At 46.7% G+C, this 26,614-nt stretch overlaps 1 protein-coding gene across 4 annotated transcripts; it reads right to left on the bottom strand.

Moving 5' to 3' along the window:
* Positions 1-1,159: 1,159 nt before the first annotated feature.
* cpne3 (copine III) lies at positions 1,160-24,248 on the bottom strand. Of its 4 annotated transcripts, XM_012865030.3 has the most exons (17): positions 24,015-24,118; positions 23,083-23,235; positions 13,254-13,433; positions 12,879-12,953; positions 12,733-12,804; positions 12,557-12,637; positions 10,513-10,602; positions 8,644-8,742; positions 8,214-8,300; positions 8,076-8,135; positions 6,521-6,654; positions 6,336-6,390; positions 6,157-6,208; positions 5,934-6,067; positions 4,609-4,845; positions 4,201-4,313; positions 1,610-1,730 (listed from the first exon to the last, which is right to left on the bottom strand). In XM_012865030.3, the coding sequence occupies exons 2-16, from the start codon at positions 23,212-23,214 to the stop codon at positions 4,203-4,205; spliced, it is 1,599 nt and encodes a 532-aa protein (XP_012720484.2). In that variant the 5' UTR covers positions 23,215-23,235; positions 24,015-24,118; the 3' UTR covers positions 1,610-1,730; positions 4,201-4,202. The 4 variants fall into 4 exon arrangements, with proteins under 4 accessions (XP_021173472.2, XP_012720483.2, XP_035981284.1 ...); XM_021317797.2 differs by lacking the exons at positions 4,201-4,313; positions 24,015-24,118 and adding an exon at positions 24,125-24,248 and having other exon boundaries at positions 1,160-1,730; XM_012865029.3 differs by lacking the exon at positions 4,201-4,313 and having other exon boundaries at positions 1,160-1,730.
* Positions 24,249-26,614: the final 2,366 nt, after the last annotated feature.

Genomic DNA, 26,614 nt, shown 5'->3' with positions numbered 1-26,614 from the left:
GGTCAGAAAGTTACACATATCAAGCTGCAAACATTAGCAGTAAACATGTTTCCATAATCAACTCTGGAACTGGCTTTGAGAGCACTGGCACATATAATACTGATAATACGTTAGTCCACGTCTAGAGACAAATCTGTGCAGCTGTGCATCATCTATATGGAGAAAGCAAAACATTCAAAAGTGGCATAATAAACGAATATAATGACAGGTCTGATCCATGTAAATATCTCTATATAAGATTGATAGATGCATAAAAATACGATTAAAAAATAAATGGTTTTAAAAATTAAAAATAAAATGTTTTTGATAAAAATAACATTTTGAGACTGTAGGAGGCGCTGTAAGTCTGTACACACCCAAGCTGATCTCCCATGTAATATCTCCATCACAAACCCAATCTAGATGTATATCTACTTATAGAATAAACAGAGCTAAGATTTCTGATGAGTGTGTATGAGGACATGTATTGAATTAAAAATAAGTGGCTTTTTTTAATAGTTTAATGTGAAAACACCCGACCACAGAAGGGCAGCGTATTGGGATATGACCAAAAAAATTGAATATCCATCCATCCATTTTCCTACACGCTTATCCCTGTAGGGGTTGCGAGGATTGGTGAATATTAAATTATTCTTTTATTTTTCTACTTTTTGATTCGGGGAAAAAAAATCTAAATGTATGCTCAACTGTTTAACTACTAGGGGTCAGGGGTCAGGGGCCTATCTCCAGCGGGTGTATCCCAGACTGGTCGCCAGCCCATCACAGGCCATGGTCAAACACTTCCTACGTAATTTTGCCAAAAACACTGGAATGTAGGATGTCTGATCACTCTCATGGCCACAGCTGAATAACATCCAGCATCTAGTCATACAGAGGGATCAGTTGTGGGGGGGGGGGTTGCATATTTGGCCATGAAGCAGAAGGCATGTAAATTCACAGAGGGAAGAGGAAGAGCTTGACCTGCCTGCACAGAATCCAGCCCGCAACCTGATAAAGCACCTTTGGCATGAATTAACAGTGGAAACCTCTGAACCAGAACCGTCCTGTCCAACATCAGTGTCTGACCTCCAGGATGAAGGGTCAGAGATTCCCACAGATCTTGCGACGCCGTTGACGCCGTAGGAGCAGCAAAGGGTGGGCCGACATCCTTCTGAATGATGGGGAATGGGACGCCACTAAAGGTCATGTGTATGTAAATGCTATATGTAAATATACTGTATGTTAACATGCAAACTCAGATCCTACACAAAAATAAACAGGAAACTTAGAACTACAACTTAATAACTTCTAGAGATATAATCCAATTTTGACTACATCCTGTTTACTGCAAGGATATATTAACGCTGATTTAAAGTGCACTGTTCTGCACAAACGTTGGAATGATACTTTTGTTTTTACTTAGAAAGCAGCGGCTGCAGCAGCAGACCTGGATGTTATCTAGACCTGGCTCGATCAGACTGGTGCATGCAGACCAGGTAATGGGGCTGTTAGGACGGGCTGGCCGAGATGAGCTGGTTCTGTCTAAATCCACGACGAGATGAAGCGGGACTCCTATCCCGGTGTGCAGGAGGTGAAAGCGGAGTCCGTCTGGTAGCGTGGCATCACGGGGTGCCAGCTGCGTTTGGTGCAGGACTTGGGTTTGGTGGGTTTAGCTTCATGGTGCGGAAAAAGTCCATAAGCTGAGAGGGTACTTCAGCCAGCACGCTCTTGGCCAGGGCTTCGCGAGGAGCCTAGAGCACGAAAAGAGGAGACTTTGTGTTAAACACTCACAGCCGAGGAGCGTAACGACGATGGAGCAGCCGACTCCTGCTGCGGTTTAGAACGGACGTATAGAAATGCAGAGAGGTGACACGCAGGGAGGCCATGCAGATGAAAGCAACTAAGATTCCTGATTTAGATTTTCTTAGTGATTGGAGGAGAGCGCAGGGGGTGAATTCAGGGAACCCTTCTCTCTGATGTGGCATGCGACAGCGACAACCTGTTCAGATCCACGTTCAACGTTTGTTCTGGCAGATCAGATCAAAGTGGGACAGAGAGCGAACTTTTTCTTTTTTTTCTTTTTTTTTTAAAGCATGTGGTTGTGTTCTTTCAGCCTGAATTTAAACGAGTTCCCCGACACAGATGCAAGGCTTTATTGTTCTTCTGGTTTCACGAAAGAAAAACGTCCCATTTCCATATCTTTCATTCCCAGCTCCCCCGTTCCTCGTATTTCCTCCTAATTTCAGCATTCAAGTGCATTCAGGGTACGTGCAATGACACTTTTCTGCCACGCGTAACATTTTTGCATGTAGGCCAAAAAGTTCAGTTTTGATCTCATCGGACCAGAGCGCCCCTCTGTGACACGTTTGCTTCTCTTGTAGCCTCTGATGGATTGGTGTGCGTGTCGCCTCTCGCCCAGTGACTGCCTGGCTGAGCCTGCAGGGATGGATAAGCGGGTATAGAAAGTGCATGGATGGATGTTGCAGCAGGCTGCAAACATGGATTGTTAGAGCTTTCATTCAACAATGGCTCTACTTTAGCATCGACCCATGAAGACCAGATTGGTTGAGTGCCTGATTGATTTATACCCTCCTTGCCTGGCTTTACAGTTTAGGCGCTGGGTTTGGTAGACTTGCGGTTGTGCAATACTCTTTCCCTTTTCCGATAATGGAATGAAAAGTGTGAATTATTCAACCTGTCTTCCTGGGTCTTCATGATGCTGTTTGTTGTCTGATGTTCTCCAACAAACCTCTGAGATTTTCGCCTAACAGCTGAGATTAAATTACACTCCAGCTGAAGGCAAGTGGTTGTATCGGGTTTTATTTTACGACTTATGAGAGTAAAGGGTCAGACCATAAATGCACGCTACACCATACACTCGAGTTTTTCGGTAAATTTTTAAAACCTAATGTCGTCTTCCTTTCAGTTCACAATCATCTGCAACTGTGTGATGGTCTGTCACACAAAGTCCATCACAGTTTGTTGTAAAACCAACGTGAAAGGGTTAAAAGTGCATAAACACTTTCCTAAGCGCTGCTCAGCGGGGTTGTCACTACCCGATCCGTACCATCAGCTCATTTGCGCACGCGCGAACAGAATAACTTCCGGTAGGCAATATTTGGTTTTCTTACTTTTTATTCTTTTGTCTTTTTTCGGGCCAGGTGTTTCTTTTTGTATATCTTCGTATTTGCGTAAATATTGCATATTTTAAAAAATAAATCGAGAAATATGTAAATATATATATATATATATATATATATATATATATGTAAATATATATATATATATATATATATATATATATATATATATATATATATATATATATATATATATATATATATATATATACACACCATTACTTAAAGAACATAAAAACCCCAGCTATGAACACGTTTAGGAGTATAGAAACGTATTTTATTGTGAATATTCTTCAGGGTTTTTGTACTTAAAAAATGCATTTTAAAAAAAGTATGCCTTGGCTTTGTTATGTGTTCTTTGTTCTATTCCCTGTTCTGTTTTTGTAAAAAATAAACAATGCGGATACTTTAATGACGGGGTCTTCTCTTGTTTATGATTTGTACACCAGAGGGCGCTAAATTCTTAATATATGGTTTTAACTTTCTAATAAAACTAATTTTTAGTACAAGATTATTTAAATAACAAAATTCACCTTATAATTAAGGAAAAAAATATTTTTTCCAGTCCTGTTTGAACAAATAATATAACTTATAGAGTGTATTCAGACAATACAGACAAACGTTGCGCAATAATATATTCCCAGACTTCTGAGCATATCCGATGATGACGTCAAGCATTGCAACGTACAGAATGTAAAACGCATCAATTTCTTCCAGAAAAATCTTAAATATTTTCTATACAATATAATTAAGCATTCTTTAATGATTTAAGTACAGAAATAAGTATTTTCAGTACCGTAATTACATTATTTTTTTGGCGACCCGGACGTTATTCTGTTCGCGCTTGCGTAGATGAGTTGATGGTACGGATTGGGTAGTGACAGGGGTCACGAAGACCCAGGAAGTTCAAATGCACGTTAAGCAACATTTTAACGCCAGATGTGAAGCGATGCGCCTGGAGTTGTCCATTCATGATCGGATCACGTAAAACAAACATTGACAGCAGGTCTGAAAAGGGTTATTTATAGAGGCAGAGCAAAAACGTATAGCAGGTTCAATGATGTGTTATAGGTCTGTGTACCCCTAGGCAGAACTTGGATCTCGGGGAGGCTTCAGTTTGCGTGAGCTGAAGAAGGAGGTGACTTGCTGAGGCAACTCGGCTAAAACGCTTTGGGCGAGGGCCTGGCTGGGCGCCTGGAAAAAGATGGATAAACAACGTAAACACAAAAAGGAAGCCAGCTCCGTGCTGAGGGGCTCGTTTGAGGCGTCAGAAGACAGCGTGGAGGCTTTGCGCTGACCGAGTGAAACCCATGCAGCTTTCACAGGTATGGGTTAGCTTCACAAAACGGAAAGGTAAAAACGCTGAATCAGCTGCAGTCACAGCAAACACCACTCCTCCTCCTGTCTTCTATAAAGCAGAGCGCAATGGAAAGAAGAAGAAGAAGAAGAAGATAAAGAGGAGTGATTTACGGCATCTGACGTAACTCACGTTCTGGAACTGCCTGAAGGGAACAAACTGGACGATGTCTCTCAGGGCGGCCTCGCCCGCTCGAGAGCTCAGATGGCCGTCGTCCCCGTCCAGGAACTCCATGGCGCTGAAGTCCGCCGCCCCCACCCCGACGATGATGATGGACATGGGCAGCCGGGAGGCGTTGACGATGGCGTCGCGCGTTGCGTCCATGTCGGTGATGACTCCGTCGGTGATGATCAGCAGGACGTAGTATTGCTGCAGGAGGAGAGAGAGAGGCAGGCAGCAAATAAATGAGTTATCTGATGATAACATGAGCAGAGAACCATCCAAATGTGTTCCCAGGGACGTGGAGCTTTGGATAAAGCTATTTATGAATCATTTTCCACAGGAAACAGTTTAGAGGCTCTACGGACAAGCATGGACAGCGTGCTTACATAACACCCATAACATGGCTGACATATTTATCGGGAGATTATCAGGGTTCGTTTTTACAATTCCTTTTCCAAGGAAGGATAATTACACATTTTCAAGCTTCTGTGACTGAAAAAAAAAATTAAATTTTTTTTTATACAAGTTTATATTTACTGCATATTTTCTCAAACCCACAAATGGTGAGAAATTATTCATAAAAGACTGGCTAAATATAGACATACACTTAGATTAATATTCTGCATATCCTATTTAATTTCAACTGATGACAAACCAGATGCTTGAAGACGTTTGAGTGTTTCTCCATGACAACGACAAAACGCACGTGAAAGCTAGCTTTGGGATAAAGGCTAAAATGAAGCTTCTGGAATGGCTCCGCCCTCAAACCTACTGAGAAACTACAACAAATGCTTCAAAAGGAAAAATAAAACTGTAGCTAATCCGCTGAAACCGATGCTCCAATAGCCAGTCATAAAAATGCCAGCATTGCTACAAATTAGAGTTAAGAGTCAAATCTCGCTAAGATACATTCAGTCAGATTACAGTGGGTGTGTATGTGTATTTTAAGAGCAATTTGGATCCTCTCTAGACAGGAAAAAATTCCTAAAAACTTCAAACTGGAGCAGCCGGTCCTGGATTTTAAAACCCTTCAAGCTGATGTGTAATTATTTCGCCCTGAGAAAAGAACATAGAAAAATACTTAAAGACCTCAAAATGATAGTGGCATCCACTCCCATCATGGGTTTATGTGTCCCTTTGACAGACGCTACATGCAACTGCAAGACAGGGACTGTGTTGCTTCTCAAGAATACCGTTAATATTTCTCCAGAGATGCCCAGGAACCACATCTGGATTTTGACCTGCCCGTTACAGGAAGTCTTGCCCGACGAGGGAATGAAGCCACGCATACTCACCGAGGCGGTGGTCTGCTGGAGGGCTTGCTTGGCGAAACAGGCGACGTGGTTGATGATAGGGGAGAAGTTGGTGGGACCGTAGAGTTTGACCTGGGGGAGACACACCCTGTAGGCCTCCACCACCCCTTCGATACCTGCACCACAGCGGCACATCACACCAGCATTAGCGTGAGGAAAACCGACACCTCCGGCACAAGCTAGCCACAGAGACACGGTCACGCACCGGCACAAAACGGACTGGTCGGGTTGAAGTTGAGAGGAAACTCGTGGGAAACCTGTAAAAGGATATCATCAGTTTCAAACTCTTTATTTATTTATCTTTTTATCTGACGTTTTAATCTGATAGCCAAAGGCCTTTTTTTGGGCGTGCTTGCTGCGTCGCGTTTCAACGCTGAGCTTTACCTGCCACGTGGGTGGAATCTGAGCTCCAAAGCCAAAAGCAGGGAACATCTTATCACTGAGAAAAGGAGACAAATCGTGCGATAAGATCCGATTAAACTGGAGGGATTGTCGTTTTTTTCCTGCTCTCTGAGGTAGGACTGATGGAAACGGTTGGCGCTTGAACTAAATGAAGCGCGTGCTCCTACCTATCGTAGTCTTGAACGACGTTGCCCACAGACCAAATGGCAGAGAGGTACTCGTTAACGCCCTGAGGACTGATGTAATGCAGGGAATCGGGCGACCTGGGATCCCCGTTGGAGCCGGTGAAGTCGACGGCCACCTGTGGGGAAAACCACGGATGCATGAAAACAGCAGACGATCCGGTCCCAGACAGAGGTTTACACACACTCATCGCTGGCCTGGAATGTCAATTTGGGGCTCTTAATGCTTTATCTGACGTTCTTTGTCAGAGGGAGAACTGGTATATGACGACTTGTTTTATCAGGAATGGTAGAGCTCGTTTAAAACGGTCAGCCTCCAGGTGCAGATGCTTTTACCGGCATGTGGCGAAGGTCAGGGCCCAGTGCAGAAGCCTAATGCTAAAGGAGCACAGCAGAAGTCCCAGGATCTTTGCAGATGTCTGCCCCCTCTGGTGACAAGTTGAAATGACACCAGTGTTGTTCACGTGCGTGGGAGAAGAGGAAAAGCATCTGCCGCTGCGACTGCACAGGTCTTTTAGAGGCGTAATGTCTTCTGATGTGAGAAAGCTATAAATATGAAGTTAGCCCGCGTTCTATTGCTAATTTATCATTTACGGCGGAGACTCAACAAAGTAGCCAGTTCAACGAGGGCATGTAGCGCCTCACAGCCACACCCAGAGGACTCAGCCCAAATCGCGCTCTCATGAACCGACTGATCCAGCCTATAGAGGCAACTGCAGGAAATAGAGGAAAACTAATTTTACACGGGAGATTGTAAGGGCATGTATGAGAAGGAAAAGAAATAATATTTAACTCCAAAATTTGCAGTATGCACCTTTAATCCTTTCAAGAGCCGTGTGTTTGAGGTGTTTTGTCCTGTTCACTGTTTCACCATGTGACTCAGACTTACCCCCTAGGATGAGGAAAGCAGCTGAGTTGTTTAGAAACAACCTATTATGAAACCCGAGGCTCAAACGGCTCAGTCTTTAACTGGAAGCTGATTGAACACCACGGCCTTTCTCCACAACACAGCGAGCCAAACATCCTCATCGACTGAGACGGCGCCGACCAACAAAGCAAAACCACCCCCTTCAAGCTCCACGGAAAGCTTCCCAGGAAAGCTTCCTGGTCGGACGGGAAAAAAGATGTAGCTTTTAGGCCGCGATGATACGGAACATGTCTGGAGGAATTACGCTGAGACCTTCATAGCTCCGATCAATGTCCCGACTTTCAAATCATGGCGGTGGCAGCATCATGCTGAGGATCGATTCTGGACTACCTCCGAACTCTTCAAGCTCATCGCGACTTGTCAGCTAGGTTATTTAAAATGTGGAAACAACCGGAGCAACGGGACAACGATGCTGCAATGTTTGAGGAGTGGTCCGACACCCAGCCAGATCTACGTACCACACTTGTGGCACAATAACACCAGCTGAGATAAAGAACTGTTCAATCAAATCATTAAAAGGCTAAAATGAATGAATGAGGTTATGTAAACCTCTGACAGGCAGAGCAGGTATTGCTAGAAGGTAGCAATGAGAGATTAATCAGTGAACCTCACCGTGAAGTTGATCTGACAGCCCCCCATTATATAATCCAGGAAGGTATACTCCTTTACCACCTGGAAGAAAAAGCATCCGTCTCAGAGACGCCTGAACAGCAGTCACCCAGCAGACCCAGAGCAGAGCAGATACCCCACCTGGCAAAGCTTGACGCACACAACGCCAGAGTTCTTGTAGCCTTTCTTCTTCTGCTTCTTTTTGCTGTTGATGCACTCAAACTCTGCCTGTGGAGGAAGACGGTGGAGTTACCACAACCAGACCAGCAGAGAGATCAACAGAGGGACTGGAAAGGTGTTGCCGTTTTGTTTTTGATGGAAAAACAGTTACTATCAAAGCCAACTATGAGTGAATAATGAATGAACCAAACGGACTTTAGGTGGAACGGCAGCCTGTACCTGTTTTTGCTTTTCATAAGGGCTTTAAATTGAACCTGTCAGACGTGTTCTACAACAGCCTGTGACGTTCTTCTCATCAGAAAGCTATTTAAAGACGACCTGAACAGCGTCATGGTCAATGAGATGCTTTAGGTGACGGTTGCCATAGCGTTCAAACAATGCCCGCTCATACCGGAGAGGTCCGCGATGCGTCCTGGAGCCGCTTCATTGTGGTCTCGAAGGAACCGATGAGGTCGTGGGAGCCGTCGTCGTCGTAGTCGTAGCACTCGACCTGGGAACGGTTAACAAAAATCAGCCTGTAGCTGGGCAGGGAATCCACGCAGCATAACTGCAGCACAGGAAACTGGGTTCTTAAACTTAGATTTTAGATCGTTTAACAGAACAACCATCAACTTCAGCTAATTTTTCTGGGATTTTGTGTGACAAAACTCTGCATTTCTATTCAGCCCCCTTTCCTCTGATATCCCCAGATAAAAAACAGTGAACTGTTTAACCCGTCTATGAACGGAGAGAGCATGGTTCAGCTGAAAACGTACCAAAACAGGGCCGTCCGCCTACAACCTAAAGGGTGGGTAAGGACACTATTAATCACTTTGAAGGAGCTGCAGAGATCCTGAGTCTATAAGTCCCTTATAGACTTCTATTACCAAATTACTCTTACGGTTTCCTTCTGTAAAATATATTTCGTCTCAGTATTAGGCCTGATCTCAACACACAATAATGATGAGGACATATTTAAAATAAAAATGTGTAAACCATGGTAAGCAATGCAAAGCAAAAATGATTTACTGCGAACAGCAGCGTTAAAGTCTGTTAATCTAAAATAACACGTTCTGCAGACTTGGAGGATTTCTGGCTCTGGTGAGCTCCTCCTGCTAAATCTTCCTGAGGAAAACAAACCTTGTTGTGATCATGTGAGTCGGTTTCCTATGTAATGTCAGAGCTTTTTGATGTTTTGAAGGGTTTGCATCAAACAAACGTGAAAACAGCAACAACAACAAAAAAAAAGAAGTCATGTTCTAACAGAACGTTACAGGACGAGTCCTCGTTCTGTGTTGCACCCCCCACTGTTGCTAGCTGGGTCTGGCCTCCGTTTGCTTGCGCTCAGAGTGTTGCTGTGATCATTCGGCTCTGCTCCAGGTCGGGTCCTCTTTGAGCCCTTTTGGAACCAGGTCAACATCCCAGCCGTGATCATTTTCCTCCTCTCTCATCACTTACGGCAGCCGTTGTGTGACAAAACAACGGTTTCTCTTGAGTCGTTTTTTTATCAACATAGGCTACAAGCTGTAAACTTCGACTTGGCTGTCACACAAAATTCCCAATAAGTATATCAGAGCTTGAGGTTGAGACGTCACGAAATGAAAGGTTAAACATGCATGGATACTTTAGCAATGCGGTGCATTTCATCCCGATACAGGACAAACACTAATATCCAGGTCACTGCAGGTAAAACTGGCAGCAGCACCGACAGAAACTGTTAAGTCACAACAACAACAACAAAATCTGACCAGATCCACAAACCGTCACCTGTGGTTTTCCAGTTTTTCTTCTGTTTAGGTTTTCACAGGAGACGGTGTGGTTTGCGTTTAGGTGAGGGATGGTAAAAACCCAGGTCAAACAAACATGCGAGACCAACGTTTAACACGAAGGAACTCTTAGAAACAGGACAGAAAGGCGGTGAGGACATTCAAAGTTCTGTCTCAGGGTAATGCTTCAAGATCAAGATTGTTCTTGACTAAAACAGAGTCAGACTCTCTCGGTCTGTTTCAGGGCGCTTCACTCACTCTTACGCCTCGCCCAGAACGTGATGGGAAGATGAGGACAGACAGAATGCTGTGGCACACTAAAATAAACTCACTTGTCCCGCACGCCGGCAAACTGCCTCCTTCCTGACGTGCTCGCTTCAGAGGTCAAAGAAATGTACATCATCAAGCTAGCACTAAATACACAATTATCTTTACGCGTTCTTAGACGTTGCAAAGATAAAAACATGGCGGCTGTGGGTGCCTCCTGACTCATCGCACGCTTATAGGATATTTACTTTAATGGATTTGTCCATGTCGCCTCCACACAGAGACTGCAGGGGGATTCGAAACGGCTTCCATGATGGGTTCAAGTTATTGTTCACCACCTGAAAGCAAAATGAGAAAAATAAAATCACACACATAGGCAGGCACCACATGCAAGTCCTACTTAACAGTTTGGTTTCACAACAACTATATCATATGGCTCAGATGTGACCGCAGAGTTGATTGATGTGAGTAAATAATCTGATATGAGGCTCTTAAAGTTGCTGTAGATCGGTGTATTTAATTAATAACGGTTGGTTATTACTGCGAGGCATTGCAGAGGGTCAGGCTCGGTCTGGCATTATTTACAAGTGATTTATTATTTAAGCAAACAATAATGATAGTTCTGCAATACTGTCGGTATATGTCGCCACGTCTGTTTATATTTGTTAATCGCGCCCCAGAGAGAATTATTATTTGACTCAAACATGACCATCAAAACACTATCAAGATGGAGGCTTGGTGTATATAACCTTCTTTTATCATGATCAAAGGTTTTTGGTCTTTTTTTATAAGCATATTACGTGGCTATATACCTTTAAGACTACGATTCAGCACTGAACATAATGTAACGCCAGCGCATGCTTCCTGCCTTGTCCAGGCCGGTGTTAATGGAAACCTGTTGACCTGCAGATCAGACGCTGCTGTCCACCAGCACAGACAGACACAGTCAGGTCCAGATCCCCGATATTATAGAGCGTTATGGTGACTGACACCATAGAGTTTGGTTATTCTGGTGTGGCAATTTCAACTTTCAGACCATCTATCGGTGCCTTCATGGACCCACTGAGCAGAAACAAAAGCTCAGTACGCTGAGTCAATGTTAGCAGGGAGGTAAGCAGTTTGTTTAAGATGCTGCGTAATTAATCTTATTTGCATCATGCAAAATGTACTCCTTGACTTAGTGTGTTGCTTAGAGACAGGAGCAGGAAGCAGGAATCAGGAGCCTGGATCCATCATGATCAGGCAACAAGATTCAAAGACTGAGAGCTTCAAATAATCATCTAAAGCTTTCACTGAAACACACAAAGGATATATCAACGTTCCAAACTGTACACTGTTGTCATTGTCAAAACTACACCCATTTCTACTCTTTAAGAAACTTCTTTTGCTTAAAACATGGAAGAGCATTTCGTAATTGTTACTGTTTGTGGTTTGCTTTCAGCTCTGCTGAACAGAACGTAACTTCTGGGAGCGGTACGGGTTTCTTCTGTACAGGGATTAAGTTAAGAAGGACAGAAATTAAAGAAACTAAAACAAATATTCATTTCACATAAGCAGATTATTGTGACTAAAGTTACTTCAATAAATAGTATTATTATTTTTAAGGATGAAACCACTAAAAATAATTCCACCAAACAGAAGCTAATAAAGCTAACCCTGCACTTTAGGTCTTAGTGTTGCTCTATGAAAGGAAAGTCACTACGCCAGCTAGTGAACTCAAACCCACACACACACAAATGTGGTTCTCGTCCAGAATCAGAACAGACTGTACATTAACCCGTAGAACGGGCCTGAGCTGTTCCCGGGTTTGGTCAGAGCACATATAGGCTTTCCAGCCAGCAGTCACAGCAGCATCAAGGGGAGCTGTACTGATCACACACCTGGGTGCTTCATCCAGGAGGCAAAAACTATGCAAAGTTCATGGTGTAACAGCTGCACCGCACGCTTCCCCTTTCCATTCAGACGGTTAACAGTGAAAAGCAAATGAAACAGAGGAGATTGCGGATCCAAGCACCAGAGGCACAAAGCGATGCTCAACTAGCAACGGTTTCACTGTCCATTTAACAGACGTGGGAAAACCCCATCGAGCTAGAACAAGGGATGAAGTCTCTGATCCACATGAACGCTCGCCGTGTTCCAGAGGACAGGCCACGTCAACGCAGCTCCAGATCAGAAGGTTGTGTGCTTAAATCACGTCGGGGGGGTCAAAGTTTTTGTGGGATTGGCGGCCTGGTTGTTAGAGACCAGTGTCCGTGTTCAGAGAGCTCCTGTCTAAGAGTGAGTCAGTGTTACCTCTGTCCTGTGCGCCAGCTGCCATCCACTTTCTGTCTGCCTGTAAAACTCCAAATAGGGATCAGACTTCCCGAAAAAGTCCTACAAAAGGAAACAATAACGGTGACACAAAGACCCCAAAAAGGCCCCTGAAAAGTTTAGAAATCAGAAATATGCACCACGGAGAATACCCTCACCTTGTTGTCCAGCTTTCTTGCCCCCACCTCAAAATTGACCACGCGGTTGTCTTTGATTTCCTCTGCACTGATCTACAACATGAGGTTTACATGAGAAAGAGGACCTAAAAACAGAAAACACACTTTTCTTCTTGCTCAATCCTTACAGTGATTGTCCCCTTTCCAGCTGGCTTCTTGTTCTTCAGCGCCAGCGGCCGGGTCAGCTTCTTGCTGGACACGACCTGAGCATTAAAGGAGACACAAAGAAGATGAACCAAAGGCAGCGCAGTGGACGGGCTCCGTTGGCAGAACGGATGAGTGAAAGACTGCAGCATTGGGGCCCATGGGGCAAATGACATCCATTAGAGTATGGTGGAGTCAACATGACATTCGTATCAGCTAGGGTTTATTATCAGAGATTTAAAGAGCTCCTGCAAAACTCAGTTCAATTTTAAAATAGCAAAAATGGATACTTTAGCGACATATAAACCCCAAATGCACGTAAGGATTCCCTGCCCTTGGTCCAGAAGAAGCGAGCTCACCTGGCCCAGGGTGCACTCCAGCTCCCCCAGAAAGTCATCATCATTCAGGTCAACCGTTTTGTTGTCGATGTCATAAATCCCAAACTTCAGCTTCTGGACGATTTCAAAGTAGTAGTCGATGACGAATTTCTGGGCAAACTTTGGACTGAGGCAATTCTGGACCTTCTCCGTGCGCCCCACCTGTTGGGAGAGATTGAACGCTGAGGGGGGGATGAACTGAAGCTAGAAAGAACTCGCGCTGAACGACAGGCGGCGGCGAAGCAGCAACAGGGAAGCTGTAGCCTTTGGGCCTTAATGATTAACGCAGCACTGATGGTAGAAGTAACACAACTGAACACACACACAGTCGCCGCAACAAGAAAGACTCCATGACTGTCAATACAGCAGTGAGAAAAGCTAACCCTAGTTAGCTTTTCTCACTGCTAACCCTACGCTGACATGGTCAACTTTAGTCTCCTTCATCGCCGTGGAAGAATCAGCTCTGCTCCGGTTTATCGAGATCTTTGACATTTTGCCGAGCACGAAAGGAAGACTTTGATTGGATGTCCACTCCAGAGGAGATTGCAAACCATCCTCTACGGGTTTGGAATATTATTTCTTCCTGAAAAATACTGAACTTCAATTGGTCTGCTTCCCCCTGTTTATGGCAGGTGGAAATATGTTTAACAGTCGCCTCGCCTTTATGCTCCAGAGCAGCCGTAACTCGGCTGCTTTTAAAGAAGTGGCCCTGTTTACCAATGATCATTTAATCCGGTTTATATTCAGCACTTATTAACCAAGCGTGTCTGTAAAGTCAAACCCACCTTTAGCTAGATTTAGTCACCAATTAAAACGTGTTCCTGTCAGAAAGTTGGAAAAAAGGTTGTTGGAAGTTAACATCCTCGGACATCCCATAATGCAATTGGTCAAGGTTTTGTTCAACAAGTCTACTTTTATTTTTCTGATTATACCCCCCCCCCCCCCCCCCCCCCCTTGTCACATATTTTAATCCAATGCGGTACCGCGCACGTGACGTCACCGTCTCAAGAGCAACGCCCCTTTTGCCGCTTAGGTAGGGCATACAGGAGAGAACGCACGGATAACGGATATGACCGACTTTACAGCCGTTAAACTTTCCCAAGACGATGTCCCAGGCGCACGGATTACTGGTCGCACTGTCGAAGAACACACCAACCTTCAGCTCAAATGATGGCTTGAGGTTCGATGGCTTAAAAAGACTGGAAAACTAGCCGAGTTGATGAACGGTAAGCTTTGTTTTTTTTTTTCCTGCGCGGCGATCATGGCAGCGTCGGCCGTTTTTTTTGTTGTTGTTGTTTGCAATCACCGTCCAGGAATGGGTATATGTTTAATGTTTGTCTCATTTGAAATATTTTTGAGTAAGCTATCCTGGTAGCAGGCTATCATGTTAGCGCCTGCTACCATGATAGCCTATATGCTGTCATGGTAGCAGGCGCTACTTTATTAACATGTCGGCCACCAAAATACTCTTACCTTGACTTGATGTCGCTGGAATTGGGTCAGGATGTTCTTCGGTTGTGCCCTTTCCTCCGACAAAATGCTTGCTACATATGTACTTGAATTTGGTAACTTTTTCCGGGTTGAACTGTTGTGTAGGCCGACCGCCCCGGTGTTCCAAGCGTACACATTTCTCCTTGGCAGTCTTGAAGAAAACATCCTTCATATACGGCCGATCAGCGTAACTCGAGTCGCTGTTGCACGTTCCATAGCAACAATGTTTAAAAACCATGGTCTTAGATTTGGAAAAAGCAGTCGTTTACCGAGTAAAACCAAGGGTAACGCACGTCTCTTTTACAGCGACACAGCGGCGGACTATGCAAGCATGCCCTACTGCGTACCACGTGATGTGACGTCATCGTGACGTTGTGTTTCTAAAAATAGCTCGCGCGCGGTACCGCATTCCTCCTTCAAAAGGGGTTTGTTCATACTTTTTACAGCTGGAGCAAAATGTACAGCGCAGATTTCATCAACATTTTATACCAACAAAACACGCAGAAGCAGATAGAGAAGCGGACCAGAGTAGACAGGAGCAGCCTGCTTCGACGATCAAAGGTCTTCAGCGATCATCGCTATCAATACCAAATGGTCAGAACATAGGAATTTGTTTTAGGCAAACTCAGTTCTTTTTCATAATATTCACTCGGTGTCTCGCTATGGGATGCAGCCTCCTGCAGCCCTGATAGAAGCATTTATCTCAATCTGCCAATCCTGATTGGCCGGTGAAAGTGCTCGTCTTACGCCACGCCCAGTAGCCCCGACTACTAAAGCGTGCGCAGATCACGTCACTTCAATTCAAAACCTCTTCTCACCTCAGAGCTTATCTCACGTCGGAGCCTTTTGCTAGCTTAACTGCCCATAGACGGACCTTGCTAGCTTCCGTCGCCGGACGCTAGCACTGTGCTTCGATTTCTGCCCTGTCCGCTCACTCCAGACCGGACCGGTATCGTTTTCTTTTTTTTCCGTTCACTCCACGGCGGAATCCCTCTCGGCTCCCCTCCGCGGACGCTCGAGTCGGTCGAGCATTTGGCACACCAGCGAATTTCTCGACCCCACCAAGCTAGCACACCAGCTAGCCACGATCCCTTTCCCTACCAGCACTCCAGCTCGTCGGAAAATGGCAACCGTGAAAAACCCTCACACCAGAGGAGAATACCGTCTTTGTGGTTGCGGGAACAAAATTTCGGGGAAGGACACCCACCCGGTGTGCAGTACCTGTCTGGGGGTCGACCACGCCAGGTCCGCCCTCGAAGTTCCCGGGTCCTGTGGGCACTGCAAAGTGTTCACGGTCAAGAGCCTCAGACGAAGACTAGCCCGCCAGGTTAGCATCTCGGACCGTGACCCATTCCTCCCCACCGCCGCCCACGAGGCAGCCGCGGAGGAGGACGAGGACATGGCTGGGGAAGCCCCGGAGACTGGCTACGACTGGAGTGCCCAGTGCGAGCAGCTCCGTGCTCCCCCGTTTCCCGAGGAAGACGTGCTGGATGTTAGCCCCATGGAGGAGGATGACGACGCCTCGTTCCTCATATCAGAGGACGAGGAAGAGGATGACATCTTCATGGCGCCAGTCCAGACTGAAAAGCCGAAGCTGCCGAGCCCTTCCACCAGGGAAGACAGGGGAGCGAGCTCACCAGCTCCCTCCCTCCATGTGGACCTGCTCGACGTGTGCAAACGCGCGGCAGAGAAACTGGAGATCCCCTGGCCGATTGCAATAGCGGAGCCCACCCGGTCCCGCTATGAAGGCAAACGGCTTCCCTTGGCGCGAAACGCGATGAAGCAGCTTCTTCCTGTCTTCCCCGAGTTGCTGACTGAGCTCTCCAAAACATGGACTAGCTGCCCGTACAGCAACAGGAGCCCCATTGCGGGCGCGGCATCCCTCGATTGCGAGGCGATGGACGCCCATGGCTTCTTCTCCATGCCTCCGGTGGAAGTCCCGGTAGCTGCGCATCTCTGCCCAGGCAGCGCGAGCCAGCTGTCCGCGGCTTCCACCAGGCGCCCGACGCTGCCAGCTAAGCCCGATCGTTTTCAGTCTGCGCTGACCGAAAGGGCGTACAAAGCAGCTGCCCTCTCGGCCAGAGCCCTCAACGCCCTCTCCATCCTCACCGCCTACCAAGCGGAGTTGTTTGGCGCGTCCGCTGAAGAGCAAGACCCGGATGCGTGGGAGGAAATGGCGGTCATCGCCGATTTGTCTCTCCGCATCCAACGTGTCTCGGTCCAGGCCACGGGAAAAGTGATGGCAACCCTCGTCGTCCAGGAGCGAGCGAGATGGCTCAGTCTCGCTAACCTGACCGACAGGGAGCGGGATGACATCCTGGATATGCCAATCGTCCCTGAAGGCATCTTCGGCTCCGCATTGGCCACAATGCAGCAGAGATGCGAGGCAAAAAAGAAGGACAACGAGGCCCTCAAGCTTTGTCTCCCTCGGAAAGCCCCAGCGCCTTCACCTCCGGTGCAGCGCAAAACCTTTGGGCAAGCTGCCTCCCAGCCGCCGCGTTTTAAAATACCGAGACGGCCACCACCACCTGGCCAGCCCCTCCCGATGAGGAAGGAGCGCGGAGCCGGCTGGCATGGGAAATCCGCCTCCCCGACCGCTGCGCCGCCGCTGCCCACAGCCGCCGCGACCTCGGTCCCCCGGGCGATGAAGAAAAAGAGAGCGGCCTGACAGCCGCCCGTTCCTCAGTTGGTGCAGCCTGCAGTTCCCCGTTGCGCAGGCCCACCGTTTTGGCTTGTTCGTGCGCGCCCCGTGCCACCGCTGCCCGTTCCAGAGCCGGTCCGCGAGGAGAGGGACATCGCCTCGGAGAGTTGCGCTGTTGCGCCCCGAGCAGAATGTCCACAAGCACACACATACACACACGTTCGAAGGTTGAACGGTGTGAAAATAAAAACAATAAATCTGTCACATCCAGGCCACGAGCCGAGGGTGCAGATAATAAAAAAAGCCAAAACAAACAATGCTCTCTCCATAAGCAGGGTGGCCATTCAGCCCCCTGCAGCCCTGCTACCGGGATGGGCGTCGCCGTCCCCGCGGAGCAGAGCAGAGCGCCCCGTCACACCTGCGGTGGTACCCGAGGATCATTTCCCGGCTCTACCACAGGGGGGCGCGGAGCAAAAGCCGCAGTATGCTCCTGCTCTTTCTCTCAAATGGGAAGGCTGGAAAGCAGCAGCGGCCCCACCGTGGGTATTACGCACAATTTCCCGGGGATACAGGCTTCAATTCGCCACTGTCCCTCCCCGTTTCTCCGGCGTAGTACACTCACATGCACAGGGAGAATCAGCTCGAGTCTTACAGGAGGAGATCCTCTCTCTGATAGACAAACGAGCGGTTTCTGTCGTATCTCCCGAACAGAGTCTGTCAGGGTTTTACTCCAGATACTTCCTCGTCCCCAAACGGGGGGGGAGGGGAATCCGCCCTATTCTGGACCTGAGAGCCCTGAACAAATTCCTGCGGAAATACAAGTTCAGGATGCTGACACATGCAGCACTGCTGCGTCTAGTAAGACCGAACGACTGGTTTTCGTCCGTGGATCTGAAAGATGCGTATTTCCACATTCCCATTTACCCCCCTCACAGACAATATCTCCGATTTGCCTTTCAAGGGGTGTGTTACGAATACCGTGTTCTACCATTCGGCCTGTCTCTCAGCCCGAGGGTTTTCATACGGTGCACAGAGGCCGCGGTAGCCCCGCTCAGACGCCGTGGGATACGTCTGGCCACGTATTTGGACGACTGGCTCCTGTTAGCGCAGTCAGAACAGGAAGCCAGGGTTCACACACATATTGTCACAGCACACCTGATGGATTTGGGTTTTGTGATAAATATGGAAAAGAGCCACCTATCTCCGACGCAGGAGATATGCTTTCTGGGGTTATCCCTGCGCTCTGTGCCGTTCACAGCTCGCCTATCAGAGGAGAGGGTGACGACTTTCAGAGCTTGCCTTGCACACTTCCGTCGGCACAGATCCGTCCAGTTCAGACTGTGCCTTCGGTTGCTGGGTCTGATGGCCTCAGCCATCCTCGTGATTCGCCTCGGCCGTCTTCACATGCGGGACTTTCAGCGCTGGGTCGCTTCGCTCCGAATGGACCCCGTGCGTCATGGCGCACGGCGGATAACGGTCACAGCGGACTGTGTAACAGCTCTGCGCTGTTGGCGAGCCCCGTCCTTCCTGACCCAAGGGGTGCCCATGGGCACCGTCTCGTCCAGGAAGGTTGTGACCACGGATGCCAGCCTATACGACTGGGGCGGCATTCACGAGGGCAGGTCTGTGAGGGGTCGCTGGAGCCAAGCTCTCCAGCGCCTGCACATAAACTTCCTCGAACTTTCAGCTGTGTTTCTTTCCCTGAGACACTTCCTCCCATTCCTCTCAGGTCACCATGTCCTGGTGAGGACAGACAACACGACAACAGTGGCGTATATCAACCGCCAGGGAGGCTTGCGCTCTCGTATGTTGCACGATCGGGCACGCGAACTGATCCTCTGGAGCAGTGCCCACTTTCTCTCCCTGAGGGCGACGCACGTCCCGGGAGATTTAAACACAGGTGCGGACCTGCTGTCCAGGGGCGCGCCAATGTACGGAGAATGGACGCTGCACCCGCAAGTCGTGGAGCAGATATGGGCGCGCTATGGCCGCGCCCAGATAGATCTGTTCGCGTCCAGGGAAAACGCTCGATGCGAGCTGTTCTTCTCTCTGAGGACCCTGAATGCTCCCCTGGGCGTAGACGCACTAGCGCACGCTTGGCCGCACGAGCTGCTCTACGCGTTCCCCCCGCTGGCCCTGATACCCCCTACTCTCGCCAGAGTGAGGGCATCCAATCACAAGCTGATCCTGATAGCTCCACACTGGCCAGCACAACACTGGCTGGCGGAGATATTCCAGATGCTGTGCGCCCAGCCTTGGCAGCTGCCGCTGCGCAGGGACTTGCTCTCGCAGGGGGCGGGGACAGTGTTCCACCCGCACCCGGAGCGACTGCAGCTGTGGGCCTGGCCCGTGAGTGGCTCAATTTGACCACTGCTGGGCTCCCTCAGAGTGTAGTTAATACTATACAAAATGCCAGGGCTCCCTCCACCAGGACTCTATATGGCTCCAAGTGGGGACTGTTTGAGCGGTGGTGTCTTGAACGGGACTACGTTCCTTTTCAGTGTTCTGTACCAGCGATTCTGTCGTTTTTACAGGAACTGATTGATAAAGGAAAAGCCTTTTCCACGGTTAAGGTCTATCTGGCTGCTATAGCGGCGTGCCATATAGGATTTGGGGACAAAACGGCGAGCCAACACCCTTTGGTGTGCCGGTTTATGAAGGGCGCGCGCAGGCTTCTCCCTGTCTCCAAACCTTTGCTGCCCCCGTGGGATTTGATGGTGGTTCTGGAAGGGCTCAAAGGGCCCCCTTTTGAGCCATTGTTGGGGACCAGTCTTAAACATCTGTCTCTTAAGACAGTGCTGTTACTGGCTCTGGCCTCTGCGAAACGAGTCAGCGACATTCATGCGCTCTCTGTGAACCCCGCATGTACTCGGTTCGACCCGGGGTACACGCGTATGGTTCTGAAACCCAACCCAGCTTTTGTTCCTAAAGTAGTTGGTTCTTGTTCACCGATCGAGCTGGCGGCGTTCTCCGCTTCCCCCGGTGAACAGCGAGCGCACATGTTGTGCCCTGTTCGGGCCGTACGCTCTTATATGGACAGGACACAGAACATCAGGAGGAGTGATCAGCTCTTTGTCTCCTGGGCGGAGCCCCGTAAGGGACAGCCGATCACAAAGCAGCGCCTCGCCCACTGGGTGGTAGAGGCTATAGCTTTGGCGTATGAAAGCAGGGGTCTGCAGCCCCCGGCGGGTTTACGTGCACACTCTACCCGCGGGATGGCCGCGTCCTGGGCTTTATTCAGGGGAGTGTCCGTTCAGGACATTTGTTCGGCAGCGAGTTGGTCCTCGCCTCTGACTTTTGTGCGGTTCTACATGCTTGACGTGTCCAGACCGTGCGTGGCCAGTGCGGTCCTGAAGTCATAACGGAACTTATGGACCTTCCCCATACGGCCGGTTCTTGTTCGATAAGCTGTCTGGCAATACGGGAGCTACCATATCCCATAGCGAGACACCGAGTGAATATTATGAAAAAGAACGTTTGGTTATCTAACATAACCCCAGTTCTTAGAATAATATGAGCGAGGTGTCTCGCCAGACAACCCTTCTTGCTGGGCGGTGAGAAGAGGTTTGCTTGTTGAATTGAAGTGACGTGATCTGCGCACGCTTTAGTAGTCGGGGCTACTGGGCGTGGCGTAAGACGAGCACTTTCACCGGCCAATCAGGATTGGCAGATTGAGATAAATGCTTCTATCAGGGCTGCAGGAGGCTGCATCCCATAGCGAGACACCTCGCTCATATTATTCTAAGAACTGGGGTTATGTTAGATAACCAAACGTTCGCATGAGTACGGATGGTATGCAGGTGCCGCTGTCTCGGAAGATAACGTTACTATTTAAGGTGGCAGAAGCAGAACAGGGGCCCATTCTTCGTACGTTGCTTAAAACATCCAAGATCAAATGACACATCCAAGATAATATCATTGTGCTAATCATGATCCGGCTAATTGGGTTCTTCGAACACACCTGTTGTTTATGATTAGTATGGCTGGATTGAGTTATCTGAGATAACTGCGTTTGTTTAAAAGGGGAAATGTATCGATAGTAGAAACAACGATCAGCAACGCTGCTATTGGCTGTTCAGCATGGTCAAAGAACGCCCACAGTTTTTCTCCCAAGCAGAACACCAGCTTTTAATGGAAGGTTATGCTAAATTTGAGTCATTAATTAAAACGACAGGGGATTTACACAGTAGTCGGTTTTCCTGGGTAGTTTACCCCAAGATCTGAGGAAGTCTGATAGATATCTCCTGCTAATATTAATAGCAGGTGCAAAGAAAGCTATAACTCACAGGTGGCTTTTATGCGGAAACATCATCATGTTGGGACTGGAAAATTCACACAATGCATGACTTTTTCATTAAGACTTGCCACTTTTAAATACAATAAATACTGGAATAAATGGAACATTCATCAGAACTTGACACCAACTGTATAAGTAATATAATTACTTTTTTCCTTTTTTATTATTATTCAACTGCTCCTGTCAAACTAGTTGCTCTGTAATTTTTGTTGGAGGGGGGGTCCAATTGTTCTATGTGTGTATGTATATTTCTAAAACTACTAAAATGACAAAAGTATTAAAAAAAAACAAAGTCTGCTAAAGCCAGGATAGAGGGCTGGCAAAAAGTAGCAGACAAATTAAATGCGTAAGTACTAAGCTTATCCGTGGTAGATGTTTCTATCACTTTCTACAGTATGTCTTTTTGCATTTTAATAATTTCATATTTACTTTGTTCTGTTATATCAGAACCTCCACAGGACCCATTAGAACATGGGGACAAGTAAAAGTGAAGTACAAGAATATTGGTAGCCTTTAATTATTATATTGTATTGTAAAAAGCCACTTTTTCCTCTTTTTAAAAGCCACTGTTAAATGATGTTTGTCTGTTTAAAACAGCCACCAAGAGAAATCTCTACAATTACACTGTCACGCTGCGCTAAAGGATCCTGACTGTCTCGCAATACACAATTAATACATTACATGTTGCTCTCACAGATTAGGGTGTTTATTTGCTTGTCATCTATAAATTACAACTTCAAGACTTTGTCCATAGCGACGTACGAAGAGCGGACCCCAGGTCTTCTGCAGAACTTGGTTCTGAAGACATTCCTTGTTATTGTTGCTTTCCATCCAGGTGAACGGCCCATTGGGATTTATCCCAAGTCAGAATATGGCTAATACATAAATGGCTGAACCTCTTGCAACTCAGATGATCGTTGAAAACTTCAAAATCGACAGCATCATCTGTCAAAAGTCGCTTGTCCATTGTAGCATTTACTAACGCCAGCCGATAAGCGTGATTCTTGTCTCCCTTTTGTGACGGCATCAGCTTAAATACTGGAAACAGCTCGTTTTATGACTTTGGTGTGCTTCCTAATAGCTTTGTCGTGGAAATCCAGAGACATCATCAGCAAGCTATGATATTAGGGTCAGAGTACACTTGTGAGTGAAACAAACCTGGATATGAACTTCCTTTCATATCTGCTTTTAGAATCCTCTAAAAGCAGAAGGAGTCGTACTGCGTGGACAGTCATGAAATCTTTCTTTTTAACTAACAATAAAAGCAGTATTAGCCCAGCACATATTCAGCGTTTATGGAGTATGGTGGCGCACTTTAACACTTTTGAAAACACAAATGTGCATTTCCTCCAGAGCTGCCACCGGCTGCCAATGTCACTGACCTCATACCACTGGGATTCAGAGCTGCACATTAAGAGCACACACAGGGGGTCCGACTTGGAGCCGATGTCTTTGTCCAGGAGGTTCTCGCAGGACACGGTGAGCTCCACCTTGGTGACACACTGGGCAGCCATGCCTTAGCTCCGGGTAACAAGCTGCAGAGAGCAAATGTGAAGCAGGGGTCACCAACATGTGGGCCCCCCAGGACCAAACATGGTGTCCTCAAGCCTGTTCATAAAGTACAACCCTCCACAGCTGGATCTAAAATGCTATTTTTAATTCTACTTTTAAATTCTACTTGTCTCTACACAGATCTAAACATGATAAAAGCATTAAAAACTATTTAGATTACGTAAAGTTAAGGGGAGTTTGGACTCTTGTAGTTCAGAAGTCAGTACAGGTAGCGCCTCATGTGATAAAGTATCGATGAGGTAGCTTTCAGTTTCAAAAAGGTTGGTGGCCCCTGACGTAAAGGGACCAGGGGGCCATGTTTCTGTTTTATCGTACAGACGGCATTGCTTTAGTGTTTTGGTTGGACTTTGGGGAGTCGCCCCTGCTGCTGCTGATGCCACACACGCCCAGTCCGTTACGACCACCATACTACAGAGAAAACTGGGAGCTACCGCTGCTATCAGGGCTGGGGGGCAACAAGCAGCCCAGCTCGCTGCCTGAGTAAAAAAAATTATAATAAATAAATAACAAAAACACAGAAGATAGTTTTGACGTAGCCTACGCTTAGTAGCAGCGTAGTAACTGAGCGGCCGTTTAACGACAGCGGAGGTGGAAAACATGACGAAAAGCTGATGCGTACGTAAGAAAAAAAAACATGCGTAAGACCACTAACTAAAGCTAGCAGGACTAATAGAACTAATAACGCCAAAGCTGACTTGGTGAGCTGGTTTACCACTTCCGCATATTTTAGAACGCAGCTTACCGTGGAAAACGGACTAGAAGTCGGCCGCTGGTAAATCAATCCGCGCTTAAACTGGCTCTTCTAGCCTCGCCTCATGCAGCTCAGTGATTAGTTAGTCCCCCCCAGCTTACTGTAGGCTACGCCCAGCTGTGATCGCTTCCTTTCTGTAGACGAACGGCGTTGTTCCTGAAAGGAGCCGGATCTGAGCCGCAGCTCTTGCGTGACGGTGAATGGTTATCGATAGTTCTCAGTCTGTTCAATATACATACTTTCCATGGCCAGAGGCGGGACTACTCTCTGAAAACACAGAGGCGGTCCTGGAGTCCACTGGGCTGCATTTTAGGTGCTAAAGAGCAGCGGAAACAATTACAACTTTTATATTTGAGTGACCAATCTCTTCTAATATGGATGTATCTTATTAAAATGTACTCAATTAAAAAAAAATAGACATCCAGATTTTAAATCTCCTTCTTAAGAGGAATCTTGAGAAGACCAGCCAACATGTTTCATGCTCCTTGAACTTTTCCACGTTTTGTCACGTTATAACTTCATGTAAAAGTGATGTATGGAAACTGATCCTGTCAAGATCACACTGTAATGTTCTGGCCTACATGGAAAATATGTCTGTTTGGGAGTAAAACCTCCGTTGCCCTGAACATACCATCCCTACTGTGAGGTAAGGTGGTGTTATGCTTTGGCTATGTCTTTCCTCAATAGGGGCTAGGAGAAGCAGAGTTGCTGGAAAGACAAATGGACAAACACATGTCGAGAGCATGCCTTATAATGGCCTACTCAAAGTCCAAAGACAAAAGGGATTGACCCAGCGGGAGCTGAACACAAATGCACCCAACACATTCCAGAATTGTGAAAACTGCATCTATTATTTCCCTTTCATTACCAATTAAGCAGGGGGTTTGTGTTGGTGACAAAACACGAAAAGGTTTGACAGGTGCGAAGACTGGCAATAACATCTACAGGCAGATTTCTCTAACCTGACCCTAGCCAAATGAATTTCGCTCCGCCTAGCTCCACTCATCCATCTGGAACAGATCCGAATGGCGTTTCAGAAGGCTGAGCTATATCAAAAATCCTTGCATATGATTGGATAAGCCACTTGTCTGTCATCTTTATCGACGTGCTAACTGCAAAAAAGCCAACTTGTATTTTTTGGCCTAAAACAGTGATTTAAATTGGTCAAACTTGAAAATATCAATTATTGACATTTGAGGCAATAAAATTAGTTAGCACAACAAAGCAAGCCAGTTGTATACTCTAAAACAGTTTGGTGAGTTGCTAATACTTAAATCTTTAAGTTGGAGTTCAATGGGTCTTTTGCAGACACGTGACTTCGACACTAGGAGGCGCCATTTTGGGGGGTAACCTGCCTAATCGCAACGAAGTTCATTTGAGTTCAAGGATTGACAGTAAAGCCGCGACGTCAGCTAAATAACTTCAGCAATATGGACATCCACAATAAAAACGAAAAGAAGCCTTACAGAGATAAACTCAATAAGGACGCCAGAGACCGGTATTTAGCTAAGCTAACCTCAATTAGCAATATAGATCCATATGAGCTAGCAGCTAAAGCATGGACAGCCGATCCCTCGCTATTTCCACCAACTACAAATATGGACATCATTTTTTATCTTGTTAATGGTGTTAGTGCATATACACTTGAAGAATTCCGAAACTACAAATCTCTGGAAGCTCATGGACTGTTTACTAACGGTTGGGTGCAAGATTTATACTCATTTCAACCAGAAGGATGCACTAATACTGTGGTCACCGCAAAGGTAAGATGTTAGTCAAACTTGTACAAGTCTTCACTTCACAGCTTTATCTAAGTGTAAATTATGGTGCATTCGAACCTATCAAGCGGCAAAAAGCTTCCAAAATGATTAAACTCAAAGTACATAAAACTCTTTTACATGGTAAATAAATTTATTCTTGTGACCCCTGGAATATTAAGGTTCATAGGAAATATATAGGTGTGTTTTTTTTTTTGGTTTTGGTAAAAAAAAAATGGGGACAACTGGGACAAAGTTTGTAAAAAACATCAGGTCACCCTATCTAAGTGAGTAACACGGTACTTTAGTTTTATGCAAATATTCAAGCAATATTCTAAGTACTTTGCACTTTCTTTTTGTATGTTTTATTGTAGGTGATGCACTCCCAACGCCTGCGAGAAGCACCACTCAATCCCTGGGCCATCATCGAGTCATCTGGGGCTATATCCTCTGCTCACTGCACCTGTATGGCGGGCATAGGAGAATCTTGTACACATGTTGCTGCTATGCTGTTTAAGTTGGAGGTAATTGTCAGATGCAGAGAGACAGTGGCAGTGACTGGCAGACCAGCATACTGGATGATTCCAGGTAATCTTTCTAAAGTGGTACCAGAGCCTGGATATAAAATTGATTTCACAAGTTCAAAGGCAAAAAGAAAGACTCTGAACAGACTCCTGGAAGGAGGGACTGTAGCTGCACCTGGCATCAGGACAAAACGCACAAAGACAACTAGTACTGTGTCAAATGAGCAGTTGGACTCCTTTTTTAGGGCAATTCACAAGGCATCACCACAAGCTGCTGTGCTATCATGTTTGCCTGAATATTGTGAAGCAT

The sequence above is a fragment of the Fundulus heteroclitus genome, chromosome 21 (genome assembly GCF_011125445.2).
Source record: "Fundulus heteroclitus isolate FHET01 chromosome 21, MU-UCD_Fhet_4.1, whole genome shotgun sequence".
In the NCBI taxonomy this organism is placed as follows: domain Eukaryota; kingdom Metazoa; phylum Chordata; class Actinopteri; order Cyprinodontiformes; family Fundulidae; genus Fundulus; species Fundulus heteroclitus.
This window is presented reverse-complemented; position numbering and strand designations above follow the sequence as displayed.

Bases quoted from the DNA above. Each gene is read 5' to 3' on its own strand.
- cpne3 (XM_021317797.2), bottom strand. From the start codon at position 23,214: ATGGCTGCCCAGTGTGTCACCAAGGTGGAGCTCACCGTGTCCTGCGAG. The intron at 8,136-8,213 runs GTGGGGTATCTG...TTTTTCTTCCAG, and splicing joins TGTGCGTCAAGCTTTGCCAG to GTGGTAAAGGAGTATACCTT. The intron at 6,068-6,156 runs GTGCGTGACCGT...GCTGTGGTGCAG, and splicing joins GACCAGTCCGTTTTGTGCCG to GTATCGAAGGGGTGGTGGAG.